General features: G+C 35.1%; 1 protein-coding gene across 7 annotated transcripts in view; it reads left to right on the top strand.

Moving 5' to 3' along the window:
• Nucleotides 1-25,758, top strand: part of ANKRD28 (ankyrin repeat domain 28) — a 204,688-nt gene that overhangs the window by 73,097 nt on the left and 105,833 nt on the right. For 4 of the 7 annotated variants that reach the window (XM_078071971.1, XM_078071960.1, XM_078071978.1 and 1 more), the window contains one exon: nucleotides 10,723-10,806. In XM_078071971.1, the coding sequence (XP_077928097.1) occupies nucleotides 10,793-10,806 (14 nt within the window). In that variant the 5' untranslated portion in view covers nucleotides 10,723-10,792. The other 3 variants (XM_078071983.1, XM_078071951.1, XM_078071972.1) reach the window with 3 other exon arrangements.

Raw genomic sequence — 25,758 nt, 5'->3', positions numbered from 1 at the left:
TATGGATTACAGATATTTTCTCCCATTCCATAGGTTGTCTTTTCATTTTGTTGATACTTTCCTTTGCTGTGCAGAAGTTTTTTAGTTTGATATAGTCCCACGTGTTTCTGTTTGCCTTTGTTGCCTGTGTTTTTGGTGTAATATCCAAAAAATCCTTAGGTTGCATAAGGTCTTTGAAGGTGGAGATGATATATGACATTTCATAATTTCTTGGTGTGTGTATAGTAGAGTGGAAATATTAATATGAAATATTTGTTGAATCAGTTGCTATTATAATTTTGAATGTTTTACAAATGAGATATTCTTGCCAAAAGGTTTTTAGATTATTTCAGTGTACTGAATTTTGAGTGGGATGGAACAAATCTCACCATCCTTTAGAAACTTTTTTATACTCAGAATTAGACAGGTTCGGGATTGTTAACATTTCATTTTCAAATCATGAGAGTAGATGTCAGGATACAGATTTTGGACTAAGATTTGGAACTGATGTAGAGCCTGAAGGGTCCTTGGATATGATGCAACAAGTCATATTACTCATTAAATTAGGAAACTGAAGAAGGCCTAGATTGCTTAAGCTCCTGTAAGCACTTGTTGCTTATGTAAAAAACCTGGGAGTTGTTTGTGATTACCATCTTCTCCCTCACCCCTACAGCCTATCTACTAGTATGTCATGTAAATCCTGTTCCTAAAATATATCTCAGTCTCTGCATTTACATCCTCAACATCCTAGTTCAAATTACCTACTTTTTGGATTATTGCAACAGTCTCCTAACTAGTCCTTTGGCTTCCATTCTTCTCCTCAAATTCGTTCTCTACACTGAAGCCACATGATCTTTGTAAAGCAAATCATGATGATTGTCTTGCTTAAAAATTTCTAATGACTTTTCAATCACTTAGAAAATATAAACTTTATATTGGCTTACAAAGCCCTGTATAGTCTTGAGTTTACCTATTTCTCCCAACTACATCTGTTACTGTTACTCATGGTTGTTTGCTGCAGCCACATGGACCTTCCTCTAGTTTTTTCCCCTCCAAGAAATTTTTTCCTTCTACATTTATCGCAGTTTGCAATTATATAATATTTATTTGTATGTAAGCTCCGTTAGAGTAAGGATTGATTGTTTATTCATAATTTTGTTTCCTTAGCATAACAGAAAGCCTGGCACATAGTAGATGATGAATAAATATAGATGAACGGATGAGTCATTGACTGACTGGGTGTTACTGAGCCTCCACTTCCCATATATAACTTGGGTAGTAGTACCCACAAGAAGTGATGAGGATTCAGTGAGAATATTTTTTTTAAGATTTTATTTATTTATTGAGAGAGAGAGAGCAGGAGTAGGGCCAGAAGGAGAGAGAATTTCAAGCAGACTCGATGCTGAGCACAGAGCCCCATGCAGGTCTCGATCCCATGACTCTGAGGTCATGACCCGAGCTGAAAGCAAGAGTCAGATGCCTAACCAACTGAGCCACCCAGGCACCCCACAGTGAGACTATTTGTGATAAATATTTGTTTCCTTCTCCCTCCACTGATTTTTCTTTGCTTACCCAGTGCAATATAGCAGATTCATTCTTTGAGCTGTTTTCTGCTAATTGTTTCTGTGTAGTTTGTTGCAGTTAATGTTTATAATTCATTTTATTTATTGAAAATTTATACTGTACTAAAATGTGGATCACTGATTGATGACTGAAGGAAGAGTAAGGTTATCATTTAGTGTTAGCTTCAGCTCTGAGTAAAAGAGACTCAAAATCACATTGACTTAAATAAGGTAGAAGTTCTGTTTCTTTGTAACACAAGAGTTGGGAGATGGGCAGTCTAGGGCTTTTATGGAAGTTCTGTCCCACAGAGTCCTCAAGGGACCCAGAACCCCTCTAGCCTACTCTTCCACCACCCTAGATTCTGGTCCTTGTTTGGTTTAAGATGGTGGTGAGTCATCCATGTTCCAGGAAGCAGGGTGGATATACCATTTGTCCTTGTAGGAATAGGAAGTTTTCTGGAAACCACGTAACACCTCTACTTAAAATGCTGGTCAGAACTTTGTGTTGTGGCTCCCAGCTACAAGGGAGGCTGGGAAGTATAGACTTTGTTCTGTGAGGCTCTGAACTTACCTAAAAATTAAATGTTCTGGTGAATGGAAGATGGGAAGAATAGATGCAGAATATGGATAGGTCTTTGTAAAGAACACTTCAGAGTAATAATAGGTAATATTAATATATGTTAACAATGTGCAGTATATGATAATATTAATAATGGAAGGGTTAACAATTTGTTATTAACATTATAACATACCAGTGGGATCAAACCTCTTGAGATCATTGGATAACAGTGGTTGTCTGCCGGAGTCCAGCTCCAGCCAGGGTGGGTCTCTCGTAGGAAAGGACGGCGTCGGCGAATGAGGAGACACAGACACAGGATCAGGTTGCAAGCATCTCCTCCTGACAGCCTCGGAGGAACTTTATTTATATGTTAGGATATTTTTGTTTTTCCAAATCTTAGATCATTTTCTGGATTACAGCCATGGCCTTCTTTCATTTTTCCTTTGTAATGATTAACATGACCTTTATTGATTTCTGCTTATTGGCTTTCGCTAAAACTAAAAAACAGTACGCAAAGAGAAAGGTGCTAGGCAGAGCGTGACCGTCTTGTTATTTTGTTCTATAGAAACTAATTCTTTGTGGAATTAGTTTCATTATGATTGCTTAGATAGGCGTAACTAAGATGAGTAGTCACTTTATCATGAAACCCCAGAAATATTCCCATAATTATAAAGATTGCCGTAAATAAAATGAAAAAGAATAGCAGGAGCCAGCCCAGAAATATTCCCACAATTATAAAGATTGCCATAAACAAATGAAAGAGAATAGCAGGAGCCAGCTGTGGAATCTCCTGTTTTCAGGATCGTCCCCCATACTTGGACTTTGTCAAACAGCATGAGTAGTTTGGCTCACGCCAGTTGTCAGCCATTTTGGAAGTATGGTGGGTAACATTTAAAAAAATAGCCTAGTTTGTAAATACATTATGTGCAGAGAATTAATTTGCATGTGTTATAAGGATTTTGAATTCATCATTTTTAAATAGTCATTTTTCAGTGGCTGTACTAAGAACAGGGAAATCTGACCAATAACGTAAAGAACAGCTATTTACATGTGGCTGTCCAGTTTTCCCAACACCATTTGTTGAAAAGAGTGTCTTTTTTCCATTGGACATTCTTTCCTGCTTTGTCGAAAATTAGTTGACCATAGAGTTGAGGGTCCATTTCTGGGCTCTCTCTTCTGTTCCATTGATCTATGTGTCTGTTTTTGTGCCAGTACCATACTGTCTTGATGATGACAGCTTTGTAATAGAGCTTGAAGTCCGGAATTGTGATGCCACCAGCTTTGCTTTTCTTTTTCAACATTCCTCTGGCTATTCGGGGTCTTTTCTGGTTCCGTACAGATTTAGGATTATTTGTTCCATTTCTTTGAGAAAAGTTGATGGTGGGCGCCTGGGTGGCTCAGTCGTTGGGCGTCTGCCTTCGGCTCAGGTCATGATCCCAGGATCCTGGGATCGAGTCCCGCATTGGGCTCCCTGCTCGGCGGGGGGCCTGCTTCTCCCTCTCCCACTCCCCCTGCTTGTGTTCCTGTTCTCGCTGTGTCTCTCTCTGTCAAATAAATAAATAAAATCTTTAAAAAACAAAAACAAAAACAAAAAAAAAAAAAAAAAGAGAAAAGTTGATGGTATTTTGATAGGGACTAACATAACATAATAAAATAAAATTTTTTAAAAAAAGAACAGCTATTTAAAAAAATTTTTTCCCTTCCTCTCCTTCTGCCCCATTTTCTTTTAAATCTGTTCATAGAACTTTTTCTAAAGTAGGCAGATAAAGCCTAGCTCAAGGAGATTGTTCAGGATTCTTGAACTATGAGAAATGTTTCTGAAATGTGGTTTAAACCCACTTCCTTAACATATTTCACCACAGGCTTTTTATTTTTTAATACTCAGAGACTAGCTTGGTACAGAGTAGCCACTTTATACACCCTGAGTAAAATTCCTTTTCTATGATAATCAATATGGAGGTCACAGATCAATATTGGAGGAGCACAGATAAGATGAGCTTTGGATTGAATCTCTATACAGAAAGAAAAAATCATTTGTGTCAGAAAAAGAAATTCTGGTGTAACAAAATTAGGAACCTTAAAAAAAAAAATCTTTCAGGACATTAAATATCTTACCATTAAAAGTTTAAACCAGCTTTACTGTTACGTGATTCTGTGAAAAGTAGGAGTAAGCTGTTGATAGAATACATTTTAGCATGAAGAATGGAAGGATTATGAAGTTGTCAGAGTTTAAATTTGTTGGCTTATTAAAAATTTAATTTGGCCTAAAAAAGTAAGTGCCTCAAGAAAAAAAACCACATCCCTTTGCCATTGTTCAACTGAAAAAAAAATGATTGAACTTAAGTTTGCACAATCTTTGTCAATAATTTTTCATCATAAATAACTTTGTACATTCCTAATTTCTTAAATAGTTCTTGACCTGTCTCCTTTTCCTTTAAGATAAGAGTTCCTTGAGATTAAGGGCTTATCTTACTTAGTAGAAGGTGTAAAACAGTGCCATATGGTGCTGTTAGCTTAAATAATAATAAATAGTGAAGTATTTATCTCTGTTTTTTTCATCTGTTTTTTATTGTATAGGATATTATGGACCAGTAATTTTTACCCTTTCTCTTCCCTTAGACTGTAAAATACAGTGAATGTGGAAGAATAGTAAAACCCCTAGTCCTACTTGTTGCCTTAATTTACTGCTTCCTCTCCTCAGTAACGCTTAGTTTGGTTACTGGAGTGTTATGACAAACTTCTAGCAGTCTCTTAAGAGGCCTGAAAAGGGGGCGGTGGGTGGAGTATGGGGAGTTGTACTTAAGCAACTGAATTGCAATTTCCAGACACCAGTCTGAATCACCTCGCCAATAGGGGGAGAAACTACTGCCCTGACAGGGGATATCATTCTGTTACCTTAAATATCCATAATAATAAGACTGTCTTCATTTTATTTCAAAGTAAATTCTGTTAATGTCCTTTAATAGATGTTGAAATGAGACATGGAGAGGTTAAGTAACTTGCTCAAGGTCATACTTAGGTTTGTTAGTAGGAAGTTAGATTAGAACACAGGCAGTTTGGCTACAAAGCCTACGTTCTCAGTTAGTCTCGGTGCTATTACTGTATTTCTCCTAGATAAAAATATCTGGAGATTATTATTCTTGTAAGTGTAAAGAAATTTGGGCTCAAGGAATTTGCCTTGCCCAAGGACACAGCTAATCAATAATGGAATCAGAATTTGAATTCCAGGTAGGCTGATTCCTGAGGCCTTAATTTTAGCTGTCATCCTATATCATTGTTTTATATCCTGTCAACTTCTACATGTTAAGTTGCTTACCTACTAGAGGTATGAAACTCATTTTACTGCACTTTAATGCCTGTTGTGTTTTCTGATTAAAGTATGTGTGTGTGTATATATAATATATATACTCTTTTAAAAAATTTTTAATTTATTTATTTTAGAACGCATGAGCGGGAGGGGCAGAGGGAGAGGGAGAGAGACTCTCAAGCAGACTCCAGGCTGAGTGTGAGCTGTCGTGAGGTGAGGCTTGATCTCAGGACCCTGAGATCATGACCTGAGCTGAAACCAAGAGCCAGAACCTTAACTGACTGTACCTCCCAGGCACCCCTTAATATATACATATTCATATATACATATGAATTCCCTGTTGTCTTTTATTTTTTTTTTTTTCAGGTCCCTGTTGTCTTTTATAATTTTGCCACGCAATTTCCAGAGTCTTGTGACATAGTGGGATTCTTTTCAATGAAATTGTTTGAAAGTGGAAGAAAGTGGAAGGGAAGTAATTGTGTGCACATGGTGTATATAAAAACATAGTCCCTGCCTTCAAGGAGCTTGTGCTCTGGCCAAGAAAGACCTAAGTATGGAAGTTGACATAGAACAAGAGACAGGATGTACCTGTTTAAGTAGGTGAATTTATACACTGGATACTTTGGAACAAGTTAAAGTTGTCTATATAAAAAGAGCTTTTTGGGGCGCCTGGGTGGCTCAGTCGGTTAGGCGGCTGCCTTCGGCTCAGGTCATGATCCCAGGGTCCTGGGATCGAGTCCCGCATCGGGCTCCCTGCTCTGCGGGGAGCCTGCTTCTCCCTCTCCATCTGCCTGCTTCTCTGCCTACTTGGGCTCTCTCTCTATCTCTCTGTCAAATAAATAAAATCTTTAAAAAAAAAAATAAAAAATAAAAATAAAAAGAGCTTTTTGTTTGGGGTGGGGGAAAAAAAAACCCTGAAGATAGAATATAGGATACTGTTACCAAAGTGGTTTCATTTTCACATGTTTCACATATCAAGATGAGATTTTTGATTTAGCCATGTGGAGATAGTTAACATCATTTTGTATGTCAAAATATTTGCAGATCTTTAATTTGGCGTAAAACCATTTTATATTTTATGTGTTTTAAAATACAACTATGAATTGTTAGCATATTTTAGTATCTTGATAAAATTATATTAGGATTATAGGTTTTTTCATAGATGACATTTAATGGTTTTTGTTCTTAAATTCTGGCATTCTTACATTATCTATATCATGCTGGTTTTTTTTTTTTTTTTATGTTTTGGTAAATAAATTGGCTTAAACACATGTGATAACAGTAGCCCTGAAATACCCATTTAAAAATAACTTGTTTAGGAATATTATGTCAGTAAATAGTATATTCCTTTGTTACCTAAACTTTTCACAACCATTATAGATTACCAGTCTTTTAAGATTACTCTTACAGTCTAGGTTGCAAAGATCTTGACAGAGAGTAGAAGGGTGGGGGGTACATGTACTAGTGTGTACACTCAGTGGAAGCAGAATAGATTCAGAAGAGCAGTGTGTTTGGAATTAGGCACAACTTTACTAATTTATATGCCTTTGGATAAAATACTTAATTTTTGTGTCTGTTTTTTTCCTCTTAATTATATGGAAACATAAGGTTATTGTATTAAATGAGAATGTACAATACTTAGTGCATCATAAATGTTCAAAAATAGCTATTATGTTTATGAATAAAAATGCTAGTTGATAGGAGAAAGAATAAAGATTGAAGGGAAACCACGGTATTTTCTTCGTAATTTTTTGTTGGGAAATATCTGACTTGTTTTTTAGTAAATAGAGAAAGAAGAGGAAACCCAACTATAAATTGGTTGCCTTTGACACTTAATTTGTAGCTTTGGGGAAATTAATTTTATAGAGAAAGGAGAATCTTTGCTTTCTTTATGTTACCCTGTGCCTTTTTTGACATATAGAAAGAAAATTAATGCTAAGGACTTTAAACAATAGTTTCATGAAGCTGTTTAAAAGATTTTAAGGCTTTATTCCATTTCTAGATGGGAAGGTAGAATTATTTAATTTCTTCAGTGAAATTCAGATGATCCATAGAAGTTTCAAGCTAGGATTTTTACATTTTTACATTTTTATTTTTTCCCTTTAAATATATGACCTGATAGATTAAATTCAACAACCTAGAAATTGTTAGTAAATCTTAAATTTCTTTGTTTGAACTTTTTGCATTTTTGAAAATAAATATATTTGGTTTATTAAAAAATGATCTTGGTAAAAAAGAATAAAATCTTAGATTTGTGTTTTTATGTTCTCATAAATATTTCTCCTTCATCTCTTTTATGGGCTCACTGCAGACATTCTTATTGCAGCTGTCATTATAGGGTTAAACATTTGCTATATTGTAACATACGAAAGCAGTTAAGCTGTTTGGAATTGTTTACTTGCTAAAACCAGTGTTAGTCAGCAGAGGCAGTACACCAGATTTCCTTGTGGCTTTTAGTGGAAAATGTTAAAAGCGCACTCATTTTTCAGTTATAGAATTTTTCAGTTTGATCTGGATTAGTCACAGAACTGGCATGAACCTTCTAATTGTGAAGGCTGTCCAAATGCACTATTTTTTTCTCCTGCTAGAGGAAGTTACATCCCGAGCAGTAGCTCAGATCTCTGGTAAGTGTAACATGTGAGCATTACTAGGCATTTCATCCTGCGGTTCTGCAGTCTTTGCTCTTCAGATTGTTGCTCAGTTGGAATGCTTCTGTGGGGCTGATCCTGAGGTTCCGTAGATATTTTTTAAGGACCTACTCTTTGGAGGTATTAGTGGCATTTTGCAAGATCATCTGAGGAACGGGAAAGCATCTGAAATCTACTGAAAAGGGTAACTGTAGCGGTTTTTACAGTGGAAGGAAACTACTGGCACAGAGCAGATGATTGAATAAAGTAGTTGGCTCAAAGAAGATGCACAGTCTGCTGTTTTTTCCTGTGAATGAAGACTATTTAATGGAAGCTGTATTCATGTGGAGATCAAAGGAAACACTGGAATGATAAACTACTGGGCTTTTTTCTCTTTTTTTAAAATGAAAAGCCTGAAGCAGTAATTTGAGCTCAAATGCCTTCTAATTCCTTCGCAGCCTGCCTGTTCCATTAGGATCCTCTGCTAACACTATTTCTGCCTGGTGCTGTGCCCTTTTGCTGGAGCAGCCACAGACAACTGCCTGATGGAGAAAGAATGAACGCTCTGCCTTGCTTATGCTATTGATGGGAATAAAGCTATCTGTGTTTCTTCTATTACATGGGATATCTGGATTAATCAAGCTGTATTCTAGTACCAAGAGTCCTATTGTCTCTTGTGGTCTGACTCATCGCATGTAAATGTACTGCAGCTTTGCTATTAATGCAGAGTGTTTTTTTTTTTTTTTTTTTCTTTCCCAAACACAGAAAGAATTGTCAACCTCTGAGCTTTATTTTAAGAATTTGTGCTGAGCTCTAGATATTTTTTTTTTCTGGATAATATCTGTATTAAACCAGAAGCTGAAGAAATGAAGACAAGTTAGAAGTGGAAACAAAATAGTGAGATTTTTTTTTTTTTAATTACAAGCAAGTCAGCTACTGGTAACTATATGACCTTGCAGGCAAGAGTGGGTATAGCTGTAATCATCTCTGTCACAGTAATTGTTTCTCATTTCATTTTGTATTGTGTGGTGTTGTTGCCCCAAACAATGATCTTTTTATGCAAGTAAATTTCTGTGAGACAGAGAGCAATATGACTATTTTGGTAGGGGAAAAATATTTTTAAATGAGCTTGTACTGGACTCCGTTTTAGTAATTGACATGTTGATGTGAAATTTCTTTTAAGTATTATAGTAACCCAACAGAAGATAATAGAATTTTGTTGTTGTTTTTAGGAAGTTATGTTATGTAGTCATAATTTTAAACTTCAGTTTTTCTGATAGTACTTATTAACTTTAAAAAACCAGCTGCGCTGTTCAGAGAATGATCCTAAGTGTTGTACAGAAGAGGAAAAACTACTTGTGCTCTTCCAACTGTGACTTTTATCACATAGCTTGGGATTTAGTATTTTAAAAGAGCGAATGAGTCGAGTGTGTATTGTTGTTTTGGAGGAGGTAGAAGATGAATCTCCTGCCTTCATTTCTAAATTGCCACAGGAAAATAAATCCCTACATTCACCACCTTCTGGAAGTGTATTGGTAAGATATGAGAGTTTATGTTTACTGTCTTCTGAACTAGTAGGGTAAATTTTATCTTTTAAGAATAAACATAAGTTGGTTTCCACTAGTTTCATAAAAAACCCAAATAAAGCAATATAGGTATGTAAATATGATATAGTATTACTTAGGTATAAAATGCACACATTTCTGATTTTTACTGCTTTAGATGTTTAGATAACCCATTTCAGACTTTACTTACTATCTCTTAGTAGTAAAGTCTTAAAAAGACTTTTTTTAAAAAAATTGAGAATCGTAGTTCTGGCAACCACGTTTCTGTTTTCATTTTGTGGTTTTAAAAACTGCTGTAACAAGAATGAGGAACTGTATGTTTTAGGAAAGCTATGGCTAGAAATACCGAGGCACAGCCTTTTCTGTAATGAATTTTATGTATTTACACGTAGCACTTTTATATGAAAAAGAATCAGACTTCATCCTTAACCTTACTTTTAATGTTGTTGTCAGTTGGTTTCTTGTTTGACTAGTATAATATGATACCTTATCAGAGAGGCTGTGTTGTTAAGAAATTGTTATATTTAGATACACGTGTTTGCCTCTTCGTGTTTTTCAGGTATATGGTATTTTTTGGTCTTTGGATAGTAGTGATTTTCATCAATTGCCAGATTTTCTTCCTTGGATTTCTATCTGTATAACGTGTAATGCTAACGCATGCAAGTTACTTAATGCCCCAAAGGAACTTTTCAAAAAGGCCTACTACCTTCATGGGCCTCAGTGTGGCCTAGGAATGGCTTGTTTGACAAGTTATGTTCCACAAGTAGATGTTGAGATGTCACACTTGTATTTGGAAGAGACTTTGTTTTTATCATATATATACACACATGTATAAACAAAAGACTTCTACCCACACAAAATAAAGTTTGATTGTGTTTACTATCTACCTAATTTTGGTCATACTGAACTGATTTTTTTTTTTTAATTAGGCCTTTTTTATTCAGGGAGGAATCCTGTACTTTCATATGATTTGACTTCCTGAAACTTTTGGTTAATGTCAAAAACCAAATTGATTATTGTTGCTAAAGGGGAGAAAAATTTTAGGTTTAAAAGTTATGTGGAAATATCTTTAGAATCATCCATGCAGTGTGATTAATATTTTTATTGCTCTCTTGTATTTTAGCCATCACTGGTGCAAGCTATATTTAATGGAGATCCTGATGAAGTTCGAGCACTAATATTTAAGAAAGAAGATGTTAACTTTCAGGTAAAACAATTGATTCACTGATACTGGCCTTTAAATCTACTTATAAAAACTCTTTCCTGGAGATATGATTTCCTTAAAAAGACATAACACAGTTCTATAACAGTTGTTGTAAATGAAAGCAGAAGGGTCTTGAGGTAATTGCCTCAAAAGAAAGGGACTGGACATATATTCAGGATAAAGACTATAACACAAGTGAGCTAGGAGCCTGTGAGGGTCCTTTGTTTCCCCATCTTTTTACTTGGAAATTTTTCCACAGAAAAGCTGAAAAAATACTCTGAATACCCATATATCTTCCACGTAGATCCAGCATTGATAGCAATTTGCCACATTTGCTTTTCCCTCTTATATTTACATGTATTATATATATGTACTCATACAGTTTTTCTTTTTCTTTTGCTGAATCCTATTTGAAAGTAAGTTGTAGACATCATGACACTTCACTATTAAATACTTGTATGCATTTTAGATGAGGGTTCTTTTTTGTGAACTTTAAATAAAAGACATTTCTATTAAGTTTGTATCTAATTTAATTATGAGATCAAATTTGTTTTCTGTATATAAGCATTGTAAGCATTATACACAGACTCATCTGTTTGAGTCTCTCAGTAAAGAGAGACATATTTGAAACTAAAAGATACAGTGGATTTCACATTCAAGACTGACATGAGACACAGTTTTATAAAGATTAGGTATATGGATAATTTCCTCTGTGTTTCTCTAGTGGCCGGTAGTTTCTTTAATTTACTAAATTGAGGCTAAAAATATATAATTTACTATAGTAAGATCAGATTCATTAATGTGTGTTACTGATACTGGAAACACATTGGCAATACATTTTTCATACATAATTCAGTCCTCTGAATTATTGGGGTGAGGGGGTCATGAATCATAAAGTTGCTATAGCAACACCAAAACAGATGACCAAAAATGATTAGTAATTCTATGAAAACCTGCAGGTTCATCTCAAACTCTCATCTTTTCCTTCATTCTTTCGTACAGTACTAGTATGGTAATATTAAGTAGCTATAAAAAGTATTTATCTTTTAAAAGTTGGATTATCCAAATAAATTTGATCTTTAGCTAAAATGGTTCGTTCTAACATTAGTAGTGATCCAACAAAATGCTTTCATTATATTTTTTTTAAACCTTCCTAAGTGAATTGCCTTGAAGTTGATATTTATTGGATACATGCACCTAATTCAGGATGTACATATTTATTTTAAATGGAGTGCCTGGTTACTTACCTAATTGGGGTGTCCTGAAGGGTCTACTTTTCTTAGGACAGAAAATAATTATAGTGGTATAGACTTATGAAAAGGAGGAAAATGGCTTTCTGTTCTGCTTAACTCTAGTCTTTTGGGTTTGTTTGTTTGTTTCCTTGATAGTACTAACAAATCTTATCTTGGTGAGAAAGTTTGGACTATAATGCTATTTACCATGATTAATGTCCCCATCATTACAAAGTCTCATTATAGCCAACACCGGCTTTTGCTATATTAATCAAATTATTTTAAATTTAAAAAAATTAATCATCTTGAGCATCAGTTTATTCTAGTGTCATATCCTTGGGAACTATTGTGTATGTGTCACTAGTGTGTGACCCTCAAACATTTACAATTTTTAGCCTCTACTTATAGGTTCTTTCTTTACTTACTTTTAACCATCATTTCTTAACATCTCCTAGCTTGTGCCCTTACTCTGAAACTTAGGGCCGAACTAAAAGCTAAGTTAGTATTTCAAATTAGTTGGCCCTTCTTGAGGGTGGGTGACTCTTCAGTTGTCTTCAGTGATTCATGGGTTTTTGACAAGTTTTTTTTATTGCTACTTTTTGGTCTTTTCTCATGTGACTCAGTAGTTGAAAGTATTGTCATAATTTTACAATTTGTTAAATCTGTGGCCATTTTTCGAATTCAAGATAGTAAATTTTTTCTTTTAAGAGGTGATGTATATACATTTGTTTAGTAAAACAATGTTTTGTCGTATAAAATGACTCTTGATAGGTAATAAAATATATTTAAGCTTCATGTCAGTGTGACGGCAGTGTTTTTCAAAAATAAGTTTAAGTAATTGAGAATAACATCTTTTTGGAACTTACGGTTTTTGAAGTTATTTTTATAAATTTTTAGAATGGATATACAAATTCAGATTTGTTTCTATACTGAATAAACATTGTATTATTTTAGATTTATTATTTTAGTTTCTTCAGTCATGTCCTAAAGTTCTGAATACTGTGGACTACCAAATAGCACCTTTTTTACTAACACACCTAATTGATTTTTAATAAAACTCTTATATTGTTTGGTCTGAGAAGGAAGTCTTCTATCGTAGAAGCTAGGTAAGATGATTTCACTAGAAAATACTGGAGTTTCATATTTGGAAACTTTGGGCCACAAGTAATTGATTGCCTAACTAAATACAGGTTTATTGCTTATATAATTTAATCTAGAGCAAGGTGATTTGGGGGTTGGTTAAGACAGTAATGCCAGAGCTCTGGATGAGCTTTTCTGTGAGACTTAGCTTTCTCCTCATAGTAGATATGACTGCTGCATTATGTGCTTACTAGCTTATTCTAAACCAATCCACCAACAAAGGTAGAATGGGATTAACTTCTTGCTTAGATCAATCATTGTTTATTACCTGGTTTATCCCCTGGGGCAAGAATAGAGGCTTACCACCACTGGTTATATTGCCATTCCATATATGGAGAAAATCAGCATTTTCATGGGAAGGCATAAAGGGAAAATAGTTGTTTGGATAGGTAACCTAATAGAAGATTTTTGATTGCCTAGCAGCAGTTGAAATAGCAAACTGTTGGAAAAATAAAAGTCACTTGGACATGGAAGAAGCACTGTTAATCAAAAAGGTGAAACACAGTATAAAGGCCGAGTGGTATGTATATATAGTGTAAAGAACAATTGGAATATAAGTTATTAGAACTAAGTACTCATATTTTCTTACCTTATTACCTATATATACTACTTGAGCAAATCCATTTAAGTTCTTTGGGACTAACTTTTCTTTTGTAAAATGTGTGGGGTTACAATAATGGACTTCAGTGCTTTTTCAACTTCAAATTTAAGATGATCTAAAAATTCTGAATGACCTGAATGACCTGCTTTTGCCCAGAAGGTTTCATTTGTATGTCTAAATATATGTAGCCAAGGGCACCTGAGTGGCTCTGTCGGTTAAGTGACTGCCTTCAGTTCAGGTCATAATCCCAGGGTCCTGGGATCAAGCCCCACATCAGGTTCCAGCAAGGGCGTCTGCTTCTCCCCCTCCCCTTGCTCATGCTCTCTCTCTCACTCACTCGCTCTCTTTCAAATAAATAAAAATCTTCATAAGTAAATGAATGAATGTAGCCAAAATAATAATAATTATTACTTACTTTCCCTAGGATTTACTAGAACTTAATGCCATGTTGTGGAGCCCAAATGATTTAGTCTGAAATATTAATAACACATTTCAGAGGAAAGGTCTGACTTTGTAAGAAAATTATTTTCTACACGTAGAAGTTTTCTTCTATCCAGAGTGATAAAAATTGGTGTTATGGAATTTTATTTCAGAGACAGTGATATGCCTAAGCCTTCTTATGTTACGTGATTCAATTCATACAGCAATCTTGTAAAGTTGGTAGGTTAACATTTCCATTCCACCAATAGTTAACAAAACTAAAACTCAGAAAGGTTGAACATCTCCAGGATCAGTAAGTATAGAAGAACAGGAATTTGAACCTATGTCAGACTTGATAGTAACTGGGGAAATAAAGTAAATTGGAGAAAGAGAAATACATTTTCTTTTGTCAGATAGTGCCATAAAGCAATAATGGTTCAAAAATTGGTTTTTCCCCCTAAAAGTTATGGCCATGTTCTATGGATTCCTACCTTTTAAACTGTAATGCAAGTGTGATCCTAATTTTCATGATACCAAGTGCTATTAAATGTCAGGATTGCAAATGAATGAATACATAAGCCTCCCTGGTGCCTGATTTTTTGGCTAGATAAAAACATCATTCAAAGTAATATCAAACTAGGGGTAATTATAATCTAGCCAGTGCTGTTTTCAGTGTTTAACAGAGGAAGGCTTAGATTATGAGTGACCCTTTTTAAACACAAAAGAGTTGATTTAAGAGCTAGTCAATAAGTAGACCTTGCCTATATCTATCATATAACTTAATATTTTTGGAAATGCTATCTTGTATATTTTATTCGCTTCTGAATTTAGCTTTATCATTCGAAATATTTGGGGATTGATTTGCCCAAGTAGCCTTCCAAATTATTAACATCTTTTAAGCTTTCCAAAAATACTTTCTGGGATCACTGAAATGATACTGATTTTACTTTGTCAGATGAAGTGCTCGGCAAGTACACATACATACACATATCACACAAGCAGATCATTAGTTTTCATTATTATTGTAATAATATTGTTGGCAGTTAACACAAAGTAGTAAACCCTAAGTTTACACAGGTTGCCTGAATTCCACACATCCCCACCCTTCACCATGTTCTCTAATCTTTTCTGGAAATTAGCAAGAAGTGCTCTAATCTTCAACCAGTCTTTCTTGTGGTCACATGTCACTTCTGCTGGCTTCCAGTATACCAAGTTGTTGATGTTCCTAAGCTCTTAAAACCTCTTTGCTCAGTTACTTGAGGTCACATGTACTCTCTGTCCTAAAACTATACACATGTACACACTGTATGCATGTACACGGTCTTCTGTAGCTACTCACAGTTACTAGTATTGGAACCCATAACTCTCAGCCCCATCTCAGGTGTACCCACCCAACTTCCCGCTGGCTTCCATGGGACGTAGAGTAAAAAGGGGGGAGTGAAGAAGAGAGAAGAACCAACTCAGTTAACACTCAGGAGAGAATTCCTCTATAGTTTCTCCATGCCTAAAAATGACACCTCTCCTCTATTCTTGCCAGTGCTTCTAGATTCCGGCTTCAGATTTTTAAATTTTCTTCACCAATGTGCAGTTTTCCCCGAAGATCTGTAAATGAATGTATGTACTAAATGTCATTGTGACTAAATGGCTTTTGGGTGGTTCTGAAACAAAGACGGTATTGTCTAAATCAAACCAGCTGTTTTTGCAGCTAGAAACTGATGGTGGCTTATTTTTATGTTCCAGTCATGTATTGTTTTTTATTTAGCATATACACATTTTGCATCTTTTATTTTTTATCCCCAGTATATTTGGGGAATATATATTGGGAATGTGGTATATTAATAGTCCTTGTTAGTAATGAAAGCTTCCTCATTTTTCTTGATAGCCACAGAGTTTTGCATTGTTTATAATGTAATTTATTTTACCAGTCCCCCTTTTAGAGAGCATTTGGATTATTTTTAAATCTTGCTAATTGGAAATAAAGTGGGATCCAAGAAAACAAAAATTCTGCTTCAGTGGACATGCAAAAATTTTAGAATGTTTGTATTTATTATGAATTATTAAACAAATTATTGTCTTTCCAAATAGACTAAATATAGTCTAAGTTCTTTGAAGTAATTTTCCTGGACATGTATATATAAATAGGTGTTGGGTAAACAATGATACTTTTAATAGAGATGAAGTATCTTTACTCGTATACTCAGCAATAAAGCTGATGATTTTTTTATACTTATTACATATAAATAAATAATGATAGTTACATAGTATAGCAAAATGTCATAAATTCTGTCCTAAATTTCAGACGGAGCTGAAGTTACTAATTGGTCTGTTAGGTCTCAGCTAGCACCTCAGCCTTTTGTTTTGTTTTGTTTTGTTTTAGTGAGGTATAATTGACATACAATAAATTGCATATATTTAAATTGTACTATTTTCATAAGTTTTGGCATGTGCATATACCTATAAAACCATCACCTTAATCAAAGTAGCTAACATTTCTATCACTCCCAAAAGATTCCATTTGCCCCTAACCTCTGATATGTTTTGTGTCACTATAGGTTAATTTGTATTTTCTAGAGGTTTGTATAAATGAAATGATATATGTCGTTTTGTCTAGCTTTTTTTTCACTCAGCATAATTATTTTGAATTTCATCCATGCTGTGGCATGTATGAACAGTAGTATTCCGTTGTATCTATAAACACAATTATGTTTATCCACTGAACTATTGGTAGACATTTGCGTTGTTTCCCTTTTTCATCTATTACAAATAAAGCTACTATGAACCTTTCTGTATAAGGCTTTATATGAACATAGGCTTTGCTTTCTCTTGGGTAAATGTCTAGTGTAAGGTCAGACCATATGGTAGGTATATGTTTAACTTTTTAAGAAATTGCCAACTGTTTCCAAATTGGCTGTATCATTATACATTCCCACCAAGATATGAAAATCTGTTTTTCCACATTCTCACCAATATTTGGTATGATCAGTCTTTTCTAATGTTAAAAATTCTAATAGATTGGATACACTGTATCCATCCCACAGTGTATCTCATTGTAGTTTTAATTTGCATTGCTGTGATGACTAATGATATTGAACATCTTTTCATGTAGCTCTTGACAATCTGTATATTCTCGTTGGTGAAATGTCTTTTCAAATGTTTTTGCTAGTTTTTTTTTCTTAATTGGATCGTTTTCTTGCTCTTGAGTTTCGAGAGTTCTTTATATGTTCTGGATACAAATACTCAATCTGTGGCTGTGTTTTCATTCTCCTAAGAGTTTATTTGAAGAGAAGTTTTAAATTCTGTGATGTCCAGTTTATCAATTCATTCTTTTATGGATCTTGGTTTTGGTGTTGTATCTAAAAAGATAGCTGTCGGGGTGCCTGGGTGGCTCAGTCGTTAAGTGTCTGCCTTCGGCTCAGGTCATGATCCCACGGTCCTGGGATCGAGCCCCGCATCGGGCTCCCTGCTCCACGGGAAGCCTGCTTCTCCCTCTCCCACTCCCCCTGTTTGTGTTCTCTCTCTCGCTGTGTCTCTCTCTGTCAAATAAATAAGTAAAATCTTTAAAAAAAATAAAAATAAAAATAAAATAAAAAGATAGCTATCTCAGTGTCACATAGGTTTTCTTGTATCTTCCAAAGGTTTTATGGTTTTAAATTTCACATTTAGATTTATAATCTGTTTTGAGTTAATATTTGTATATTATTCAGGAGTGCCTGGGTTAAGTGTCTGCCTTTGGCTCAAGTCATGATCGCAGGGTCCTGGGATCAAGCCCCATGTTGGGCTCCCTGCTCAGCAGGGGGTCTGCTTTTCCCTCTCTCTGTGTGTGCTATCTCTCTCAAATAAATAAATCTTTAAAAAAATACTTGTATATTATGCACGATATATACCAAAGTTCACTTTTTTAATATGTGGATATATTCAGTTATTAAAATATTTGTTGAAAAGACTATTTTTTCTACTGAATTGTCTTTATATCTTTATTAAAAGTCTGTTGTTAATGCCAGTACCATACTGTTGTGATGCTATAGCTTTATAATAAGTCTTGATCACCAACTTTTTCCTTTTTCAAAATTGTTTTGGGTGGGTCCTTTGTGTTTTATATAAATTTTAGAATCAGCTTGTCAATTCTAGGGGCAAAATTGGATTATGTTGATCTGTAGGTCAGCTTGGCAAAAGTTAACATCTTAACAATATTGAGTCTCCTGACCCATGGTTATAGCTCTCCTTCTATTTAGGTCATTTTTAATTTCTCTCAGCAAATTTTGTAATTTCACTGTGGATGGCCTTTTATATATTTTGTGAAATTTATATTTTATAAATTTTGTTTCTACTATAAATGATACTTAATTTTTAAAAAAATGCTAAGTATTCTGTACTGAGGTAAGTTTTTCTTGAGTACTCTGTCCAGTGCTCCAGGAAATACGAGTTTTTCACCTTAGCTTGTGTAAACAGGACACTTCCCTGTATGAAACCCAAGCACTGTTCCTTCAAAATTCATGTATTCTCACTGGGGGTGATATCACCTCCAACTTGGCAAAATTTATTTTTTTGCTGTGAGTATGTATGTGTATATGTGTGAGAGAAAGATCGATCACCTTATTACAATGATTAACAGCCCTCCAAAGGGCCAAACTGCAGAGATTAGGTACATAGTAGTATTAAAATTTCATGGGGGCAGTTAGGGAAGAAAAAAAAAAAGCCTCAAAAAACCCCCTAGGTCAGGGTGATAAGGAGAAAAAGGTTGATTGCTTTAATTACTTTGGTTGCTTCTTTTCCCCAGACGTGTTTTTATACACATGTGCTGTTTTGTACTTAGCTGAGTACACAAGGGGATAATCTGCAGATCTTTGGGATTTTCTAGCTGTACCAGCCTCTCTCTGTTACTCTGTCCTAAGAATTCTAGCCCCTGTATTCTCCCCAGACTCTCAGCTCTGTCTCCTTAACTCAGGCAAATATGCCTATTAAAATATATGTAGCTCTGTAAAAGCCATTAAAAATAATTTTATTGATTGAAACAACTGACTGACATTCCGTTGGATGTTTTCAGATTTACACGTTACATATTTTGTGAAGTGCAGTTTTCTGGTTTAGTCCAGCAGTATTTTTGAAATCGAAATTCTATACATTAGTTTTCTAAACAATAGTATTATATTTGATAATTAAATTGCCCATCATAGATGGGCATAGATTACCTTACCTCCTCTTATTCTAATAGGACCTGGTATTGATATGTAATTTTAGGGGTGCCTGGCTGGCTCAGTCTGTAGAGCATGCATCTCTTGATCTCAGAGTCCTGAGTTCAAGCCCCATGTTGGGCATGAAGCCTACTTTAAAAAAATAATACAAGATATGTAGTTTTGGCAAGTAAACCTTAGCATAGGAGTGTCTGATTACTGCTAAATTTGTAAAAGAGAGTAAATTCCGTGTTTATAATAGGATTCTTTGTGGATTTGTCTTTTTAATATTATTGCTGATAAAGCAATGTCTAGATTACAACATGAATTAATACTAGATTCTAAACTTGCTAAATAGAATTTGCCTCAGGGCAAGAACCATGCCTTCCATTTTGTAGGATAGTTAGTACTAGAAAGGGATCTTAGAAATCAAGTAGTTAAATCATCTCTGTTAAAGATGAGGCAAAACTAAAGCCCTTGGAGTTTATTTGATTTGGTCACTTATATTTAGAAGAGATATAGGATAAGAGTCCAGTTCTCTTAATGTCCAGTTAGTTTTCTGTCCATGTTGTCTCCCCTGATTTGTCACTCCTCAGTTCTGCCTGGTGGTTTAGTACTACAAGAAATTCTTAGCTTTTCCCTTATAGCTGTAAGTATATAAGCCCTTATTAAATACTTGCTAGCTTAATTTGGTATAACTTGGTATGTTGGTTCATTCCCTTGGCAAATTAGTCCCGGTTACTCTGCTGGGGACTGGGAAGACAAGTCCAAGTCATACATACTTTCCCCCCCTACTCTTCCGTGCTCTTTCCTGACTCAGGATATCAGTTGTGCTCTCATTGTCTCCAACTCCCTTTGCCTCATCTTCAGTTTCTGTTCATTCTTTAGGTTGCCCTTAATGGTAGGCAGAATTCCTAAGATGGCCCATAGGAATCTCCCCCCCTCCGCCGGGTGTACATTTCTTATATAATCTTCTATACTGTAAATAAATGAACCTAGAGATAGATTCTTCCTTAGGTCTTCTGGTGAGAACACTGCTCACTGACACTTTGATTTCAGCTTTAGGAGAGATCCTGAGCGGAAGACCCAGCCACACTGTGCCTGGACTTCTGCCCTGCAGAACTGTGAATTAATAAATGACTGCTATCATGAGCTGCTAAGTTTGTGGTAATTTGTTATGCAGCGGTAGAGAACCAATATAAGATTGTAATATCCCTTTTCTGGAACACCTTTCTTGGTCTTCCAGGTAGATTATGGCAGCCTAATAGACGTCCACAGCTCTCTAGATGTTTGTAGCACTCATATAAATTAACATGTGTCTTGTTTAATACCTTTAACCTAGGGACCTGGTTTGAATTATTCCCTGTATTTATGCCCAGTCTATGGTAAATAGTAGCCATTTTAAAAATGTTAGAAGTGAATGAATAAAAATAAGACATAGTCCCTGACTTTAACAAGTGTATAACGTAAAGGTGTTTGGCTATGTTGTGTGTGGGTATTCTTGTTTTTATTTGTGTGGGGGATGTATTTGGGTTTTGGTGGGTGGCAGCAGTTAGCTATCAGTTGCCCAAGTACAAATTAAGTTTTAAACTGGCTTCTTTCCATGTCATTTTGCCTTGCATCCCCTTCAGTACTTGCTTAGACAATTCAAATCACTTTGACATAGGAAGGGTGAGTTCCTAAAAAGAAAAAAAGAAAGAAAAAAAAAACATATGCGCTTGAAATGCATGTGGGCAAACGTACTCTTCTCTTATGAAATAACTTTATCATTTGCAGTATTCTGTTGATGATCTGTCAGAACATTGACTTTAAAGGGACAGTGGGGAGGGAGACAGAGCAATTCTATCCAATTCTTTGCCAAGGGGACTAAATCCCATCTTTCCTGCAATGCTCAGGAATAGAAGTTGGTTTTAGGGAAGGCATTTAATAAATGAGTTTCCCTGACAAACTAGAAGGCAGCTTTACTATTTTTATATTTAATATCTAAATCATTATCAGTAAATAAAAGTAAAGTTTGCAGGATTGCTGAACACATACCACAAAGCAACACAGGAAAAAATGGAAACTTCACAGGTGAAGAGGGCATGCTGGGAGCTGCCATTCATTGTTAAGAACTGCCTAATAAGCCAAGTGTATAGTTTTTGATAATGTGGGGTTCACTTTTCATGCTGCCAGAATGGTGGCACATATAAACTATAAACAAGACTAAATAGCTGATATATTGGTAATTATGGGTAAACCAAAGTACCTGTAATAGCCAGTCAGATTTGGAAAAGGAAACTTCCTGTCCCATCCCACCCCAAATCATGTATTCACAAAGAAAAAATATATATATATTTTAAAGATTTTATTTATTTATCTGAGAGAGAGAATGAGAGAGAATGGGGGGGGGGAGCGATAGAAGGAGAAGCAGACTCCCCACCGAGCAGGGAGCCCGACGTGGCACTCGATCCCAGGACTCTGAGATCATGACCCGAGCCGAAGGCAGGTGCCTGACAACTGAGCCACCCAGGTGCCCAAGAAAATACATTTTATTTGAATTACATAATTATAAATTATCTAGTATAAAAGTGAGTGATTTAATTAATAGATTAATTAGTAAATGAGTATTTTCCATAAAATTACAGTGACAAAACCTTGAGATACATTTTTTCCAGTCTTAGAATTGTTGAATAAAACATGGAAATTCCATAAATATTTTATCTTATTTTAAAGATTTTATTTGTTTATTTGATAGAGAGAGAGACAGAGACAGAGCATAGCAGAGGGAGAGGGAGAAGCAGACTCCCTCCTGAGCAGGGAGCCCAGTACGGGGAATTGATCCCAGGACCCTGGGATCATGACCTGAGCCAAAGGCAGACTACCGACTGAGCCACCCAGGAGCCCAATTACATAAATATTTTAAACTAATGTACCATTGTTTTCTGTGGTAGTTTTTATAGACAATTAAGGGTTTGAATATTATTTATTGGGTGCCTGGTTTAGGAGAACAAAACTTGCCAAACCAGCAAAGGAAGCTACTGTTCTTATTCTTTTTTTTTTTTTTTTTAAGATTTTATTTATTTGTCAAAGAGCACAAGCAGGGGGAAGCGGCAGGCAGAGGGAGAGGGAGAAGCAGAGTCCCCGCTGAGCAGGGAGCCCGATGTGGGACTCGATCCCAGGACCCTGGGGTCATGACCTGAGCAGAAGGCAGACGCTTAACCGACTGAGCCACCCAGGCGTCCCACTACTGTTCTTATTCTTAAGCTGAAATACCATGTCTGAGCCTGTGTCTTCTGCCAATTTTTTTATATGCTTATCCTTTTAGTTCAGTTATATTTTAATTGATATTTTAGAAGAATGATGGAACACTCATGTCCAGTGTTTTTCTCCTTCTTTCTTTTAATCTTTTTAAAAATTGTGAAGTGTAACACACTCAAAATATGTAAAACAAATGTAGATTATTATGAATTATTTAAATGTAACCTCTACACAGATCAAGAAACAGAACGTTGCTATCGCCACAAAAGTGCCCTTGGTACCCACCTTATGATCAGAACTGTTTATTCCCACCCTGCAATGTGGCCATTAATCTGACTTTTGTAACAGTCTCTCTCTCTCAGTTTTCTTCGATAATTTTGCCACTTAATTATTCCTCTCTAAGCAGTACAATTTAATTTTGCATGTTTTTGAATTAAATAATCTTACAACATGTATTCTTTTGGGTCTGGGTTCTTTTGCACGACACTATCTTATTTCAAAAATTTACCGGTGTTATGTGTATCTTAAGATTATTCGTAATATTCCACCAAATGTATGCACCACAGTTTATCCATATTCCGCTATTGATGGATACTTGGGTTATTTCCAGTTTATGCCTATTATAAACAATGCAGCTATTCATAAACATGCCTCTGTTGCACATGAGCATTTCTCTAAAGTATATACCTAGGCATAGAATTTCTGGCATGTAGGCTATGTGTATATTCAGCTTAATAGAGAATACCATATTATTAATTTATACTCCCATGAGAACTGTATGAGATTTCTTGTTGCTCCACATTTTCGGACACATTCTTGGTTTTTGGGTTTTGTCAGACTTCTTTATTTAGACATTCTGTTTTTTATGTAGTAGTATCTCATTATTTGTACAGTTTGAGTTTCTTATGACAGTGTCAAGTACCTTTTTATATGTTTATTAGACATTCACATAGCCTCTTTTATGTAAAGTGCCTATTAAATCTCTTGCTCATTTTTCTTTTGAATTTTCTCTCTTACTAATTTACAGTATGTATCCTAGATATGAACCTTTTGTGAGCTGTGTATGTTGCAGGTGTCTTCTCCCATTCCAGCTTGACTTTTCACACTTTCTTGTGTCATTGAACATGAGGTCTTAATGTTTAGTCAAGTTTTTTCAATATTTTCCTTCATGGTTAAAGCTTTTGAGCTTTTGATATCTTAAGAAGTCTTTCTCTAACCTGAGTGATAAAGATAATATCCTGTATTTGTTTCTGAGAGCTTTATCATTTTGCTCTTTACATTTAGCTTTATATAATTGCAATTAAATGTGAATTGTGTGACTGTTGAATCACAGACCTGTACCTCTGAAACAAATAATACATTATATGTTAAAAAAAAAAAAAGAAGAAGAAGCTAGCAGGAAGGGAAGAATGAAGGGGGGGAAATCGGAGGGGGGAGACGAACCATGAGAGACTGTGGACTCTGGGAAACAAACTGAGGGTTCTAGAGGGGAGGGGCGTGGGGGGATGGGTTAGCCTGGTGATGGGTATTAAAGAGGGCACGTACTGCATGGAGCGCACTGGGTGTTATATGCAAACAATGAATCATGGAACACTACATCAAAAACTAATGATGTAATATATGGTGATTAACATAACGTAATAATAAAAAAAAATTAGGCATATAATGGGAGGTAGTGTTTTTTGGTTTTTGTTTTTTTCCTTTCCCAAATGGGTACTAAGTTTTCCCAACACAATGTAATTACTCATATTTTGTTGAGCTGTTATCTTATTTTTTGAGTTTTGAGAGTTCTTTGTATATTATGAATGCAAGTTCTCTGTCAGATATATGATTTGCAAATGTTTTCTTCCAGTGTATGCCTTGTCCTTTATCTTTTTAACATATTTTCCTCAGAGCAAAAGTTTTTCATTTTATGAAGTTTAATTTATCAACTTGGTGGATTGTGCTTTTGGTGTCCTATGCAAGAACTCTTTACCCAACATACACATTTTCTCCTATCTTTTCTTCTAGACATTTAAAAATCTTAGATTTGTCATTTAGATCTGTGATCCTTTTTGAATTAATTTTTGTATTCAGTGTTAAGTATAGATTGGCGTTCATTTTTTGGCATGTGGATTTCTGGGACCATTTGTTGGAAAGGTTATATCTCCATTTAATTGCCTTTGTACTTTTGTTATAAATCAGTTGATCAGATTTGCATGGGTTTATTTCTGGATTCTTTATTCTAGATACGTCTTTTTTTCTTATATCGCACTACCTTGATTACTGCAGCTTTATAGTAATTCTTGAAATCACACTGTGGGAGATCCCCAACTAAGTTCTATTCACTCAGAATTGCTCTGGCTATTCTAATATTTCTGCCTTTCCATGTAAATTTTAGATCGTTCATATATACAAGGAATCCTGCTGGGATTTTGATTCAGATTACATTGGATCTACAGATCAAATTGACATTTTAGCAATAATGAGTCTTCCAATTCATGAACATGTTATTCCTATTTATGTAGGTTTTCTTGAAGTCCTTCATGAGTGTCTTGTAGTTTTCAGCATACAAATCCTGCATTTCTTTTAGGTTTATACCAAAGCATTTTTCTGTTGTTGTTTTTGTTTTCACTTTCTCTCTTCTTTTCTTTTGTATTACAAATATACAGTCTTTAAAAATTGTATTTCTGATAAATTGCTAGTATGTGGAAATACAGTTGCTTTTTGTATATTGACCTTGCATTCAGCAACCTTTCTAAACTCATTCTTGGATTTTTTAAATAGATTTTCTCAGTAAACAATAATGCCATCTAAGAGTAGAGACAGTTTTATGTTTTCTTTCCCAATCTATAATGCCTTTTGTTTCTTTTTCTTTTTACTGACTAGGACTACCAGTCTGAGAATGAATAGGAGTGACAAGAGTAGACATAACCTTGCTTTATTTCTGATCTTAGAAATCCTCACCATTAAGTAAGATATTGTCTGTAACTTTTATAAATACCCTTAATCGGGTTAAAGGAGTTCCCTTCTATTCCTAGTCTGCTGAGAGGTTTTTTGGTTTTTGTTTTCTAATCATGAAACAGTGTTGTTTTGTTAAATGTTCTGATGATGTGGTTTTTTATTTAGTCCATATGCATTGGTTGATTCTAGAGTTATGATCTCAGAATAA

This window comes from Halichoerus grypus, chromosome 1, assembly GCF_964656455.1.
Source record: "Halichoerus grypus chromosome 1, mHalGry1.hap1.1, whole genome shotgun sequence".
Taxonomy (NCBI): domain Eukaryota; kingdom Metazoa; phylum Chordata; class Mammalia; order Carnivora; family Phocidae; genus Halichoerus; species Halichoerus grypus.
This window is presented reverse-complemented; position numbering and strand designations above follow the sequence as displayed.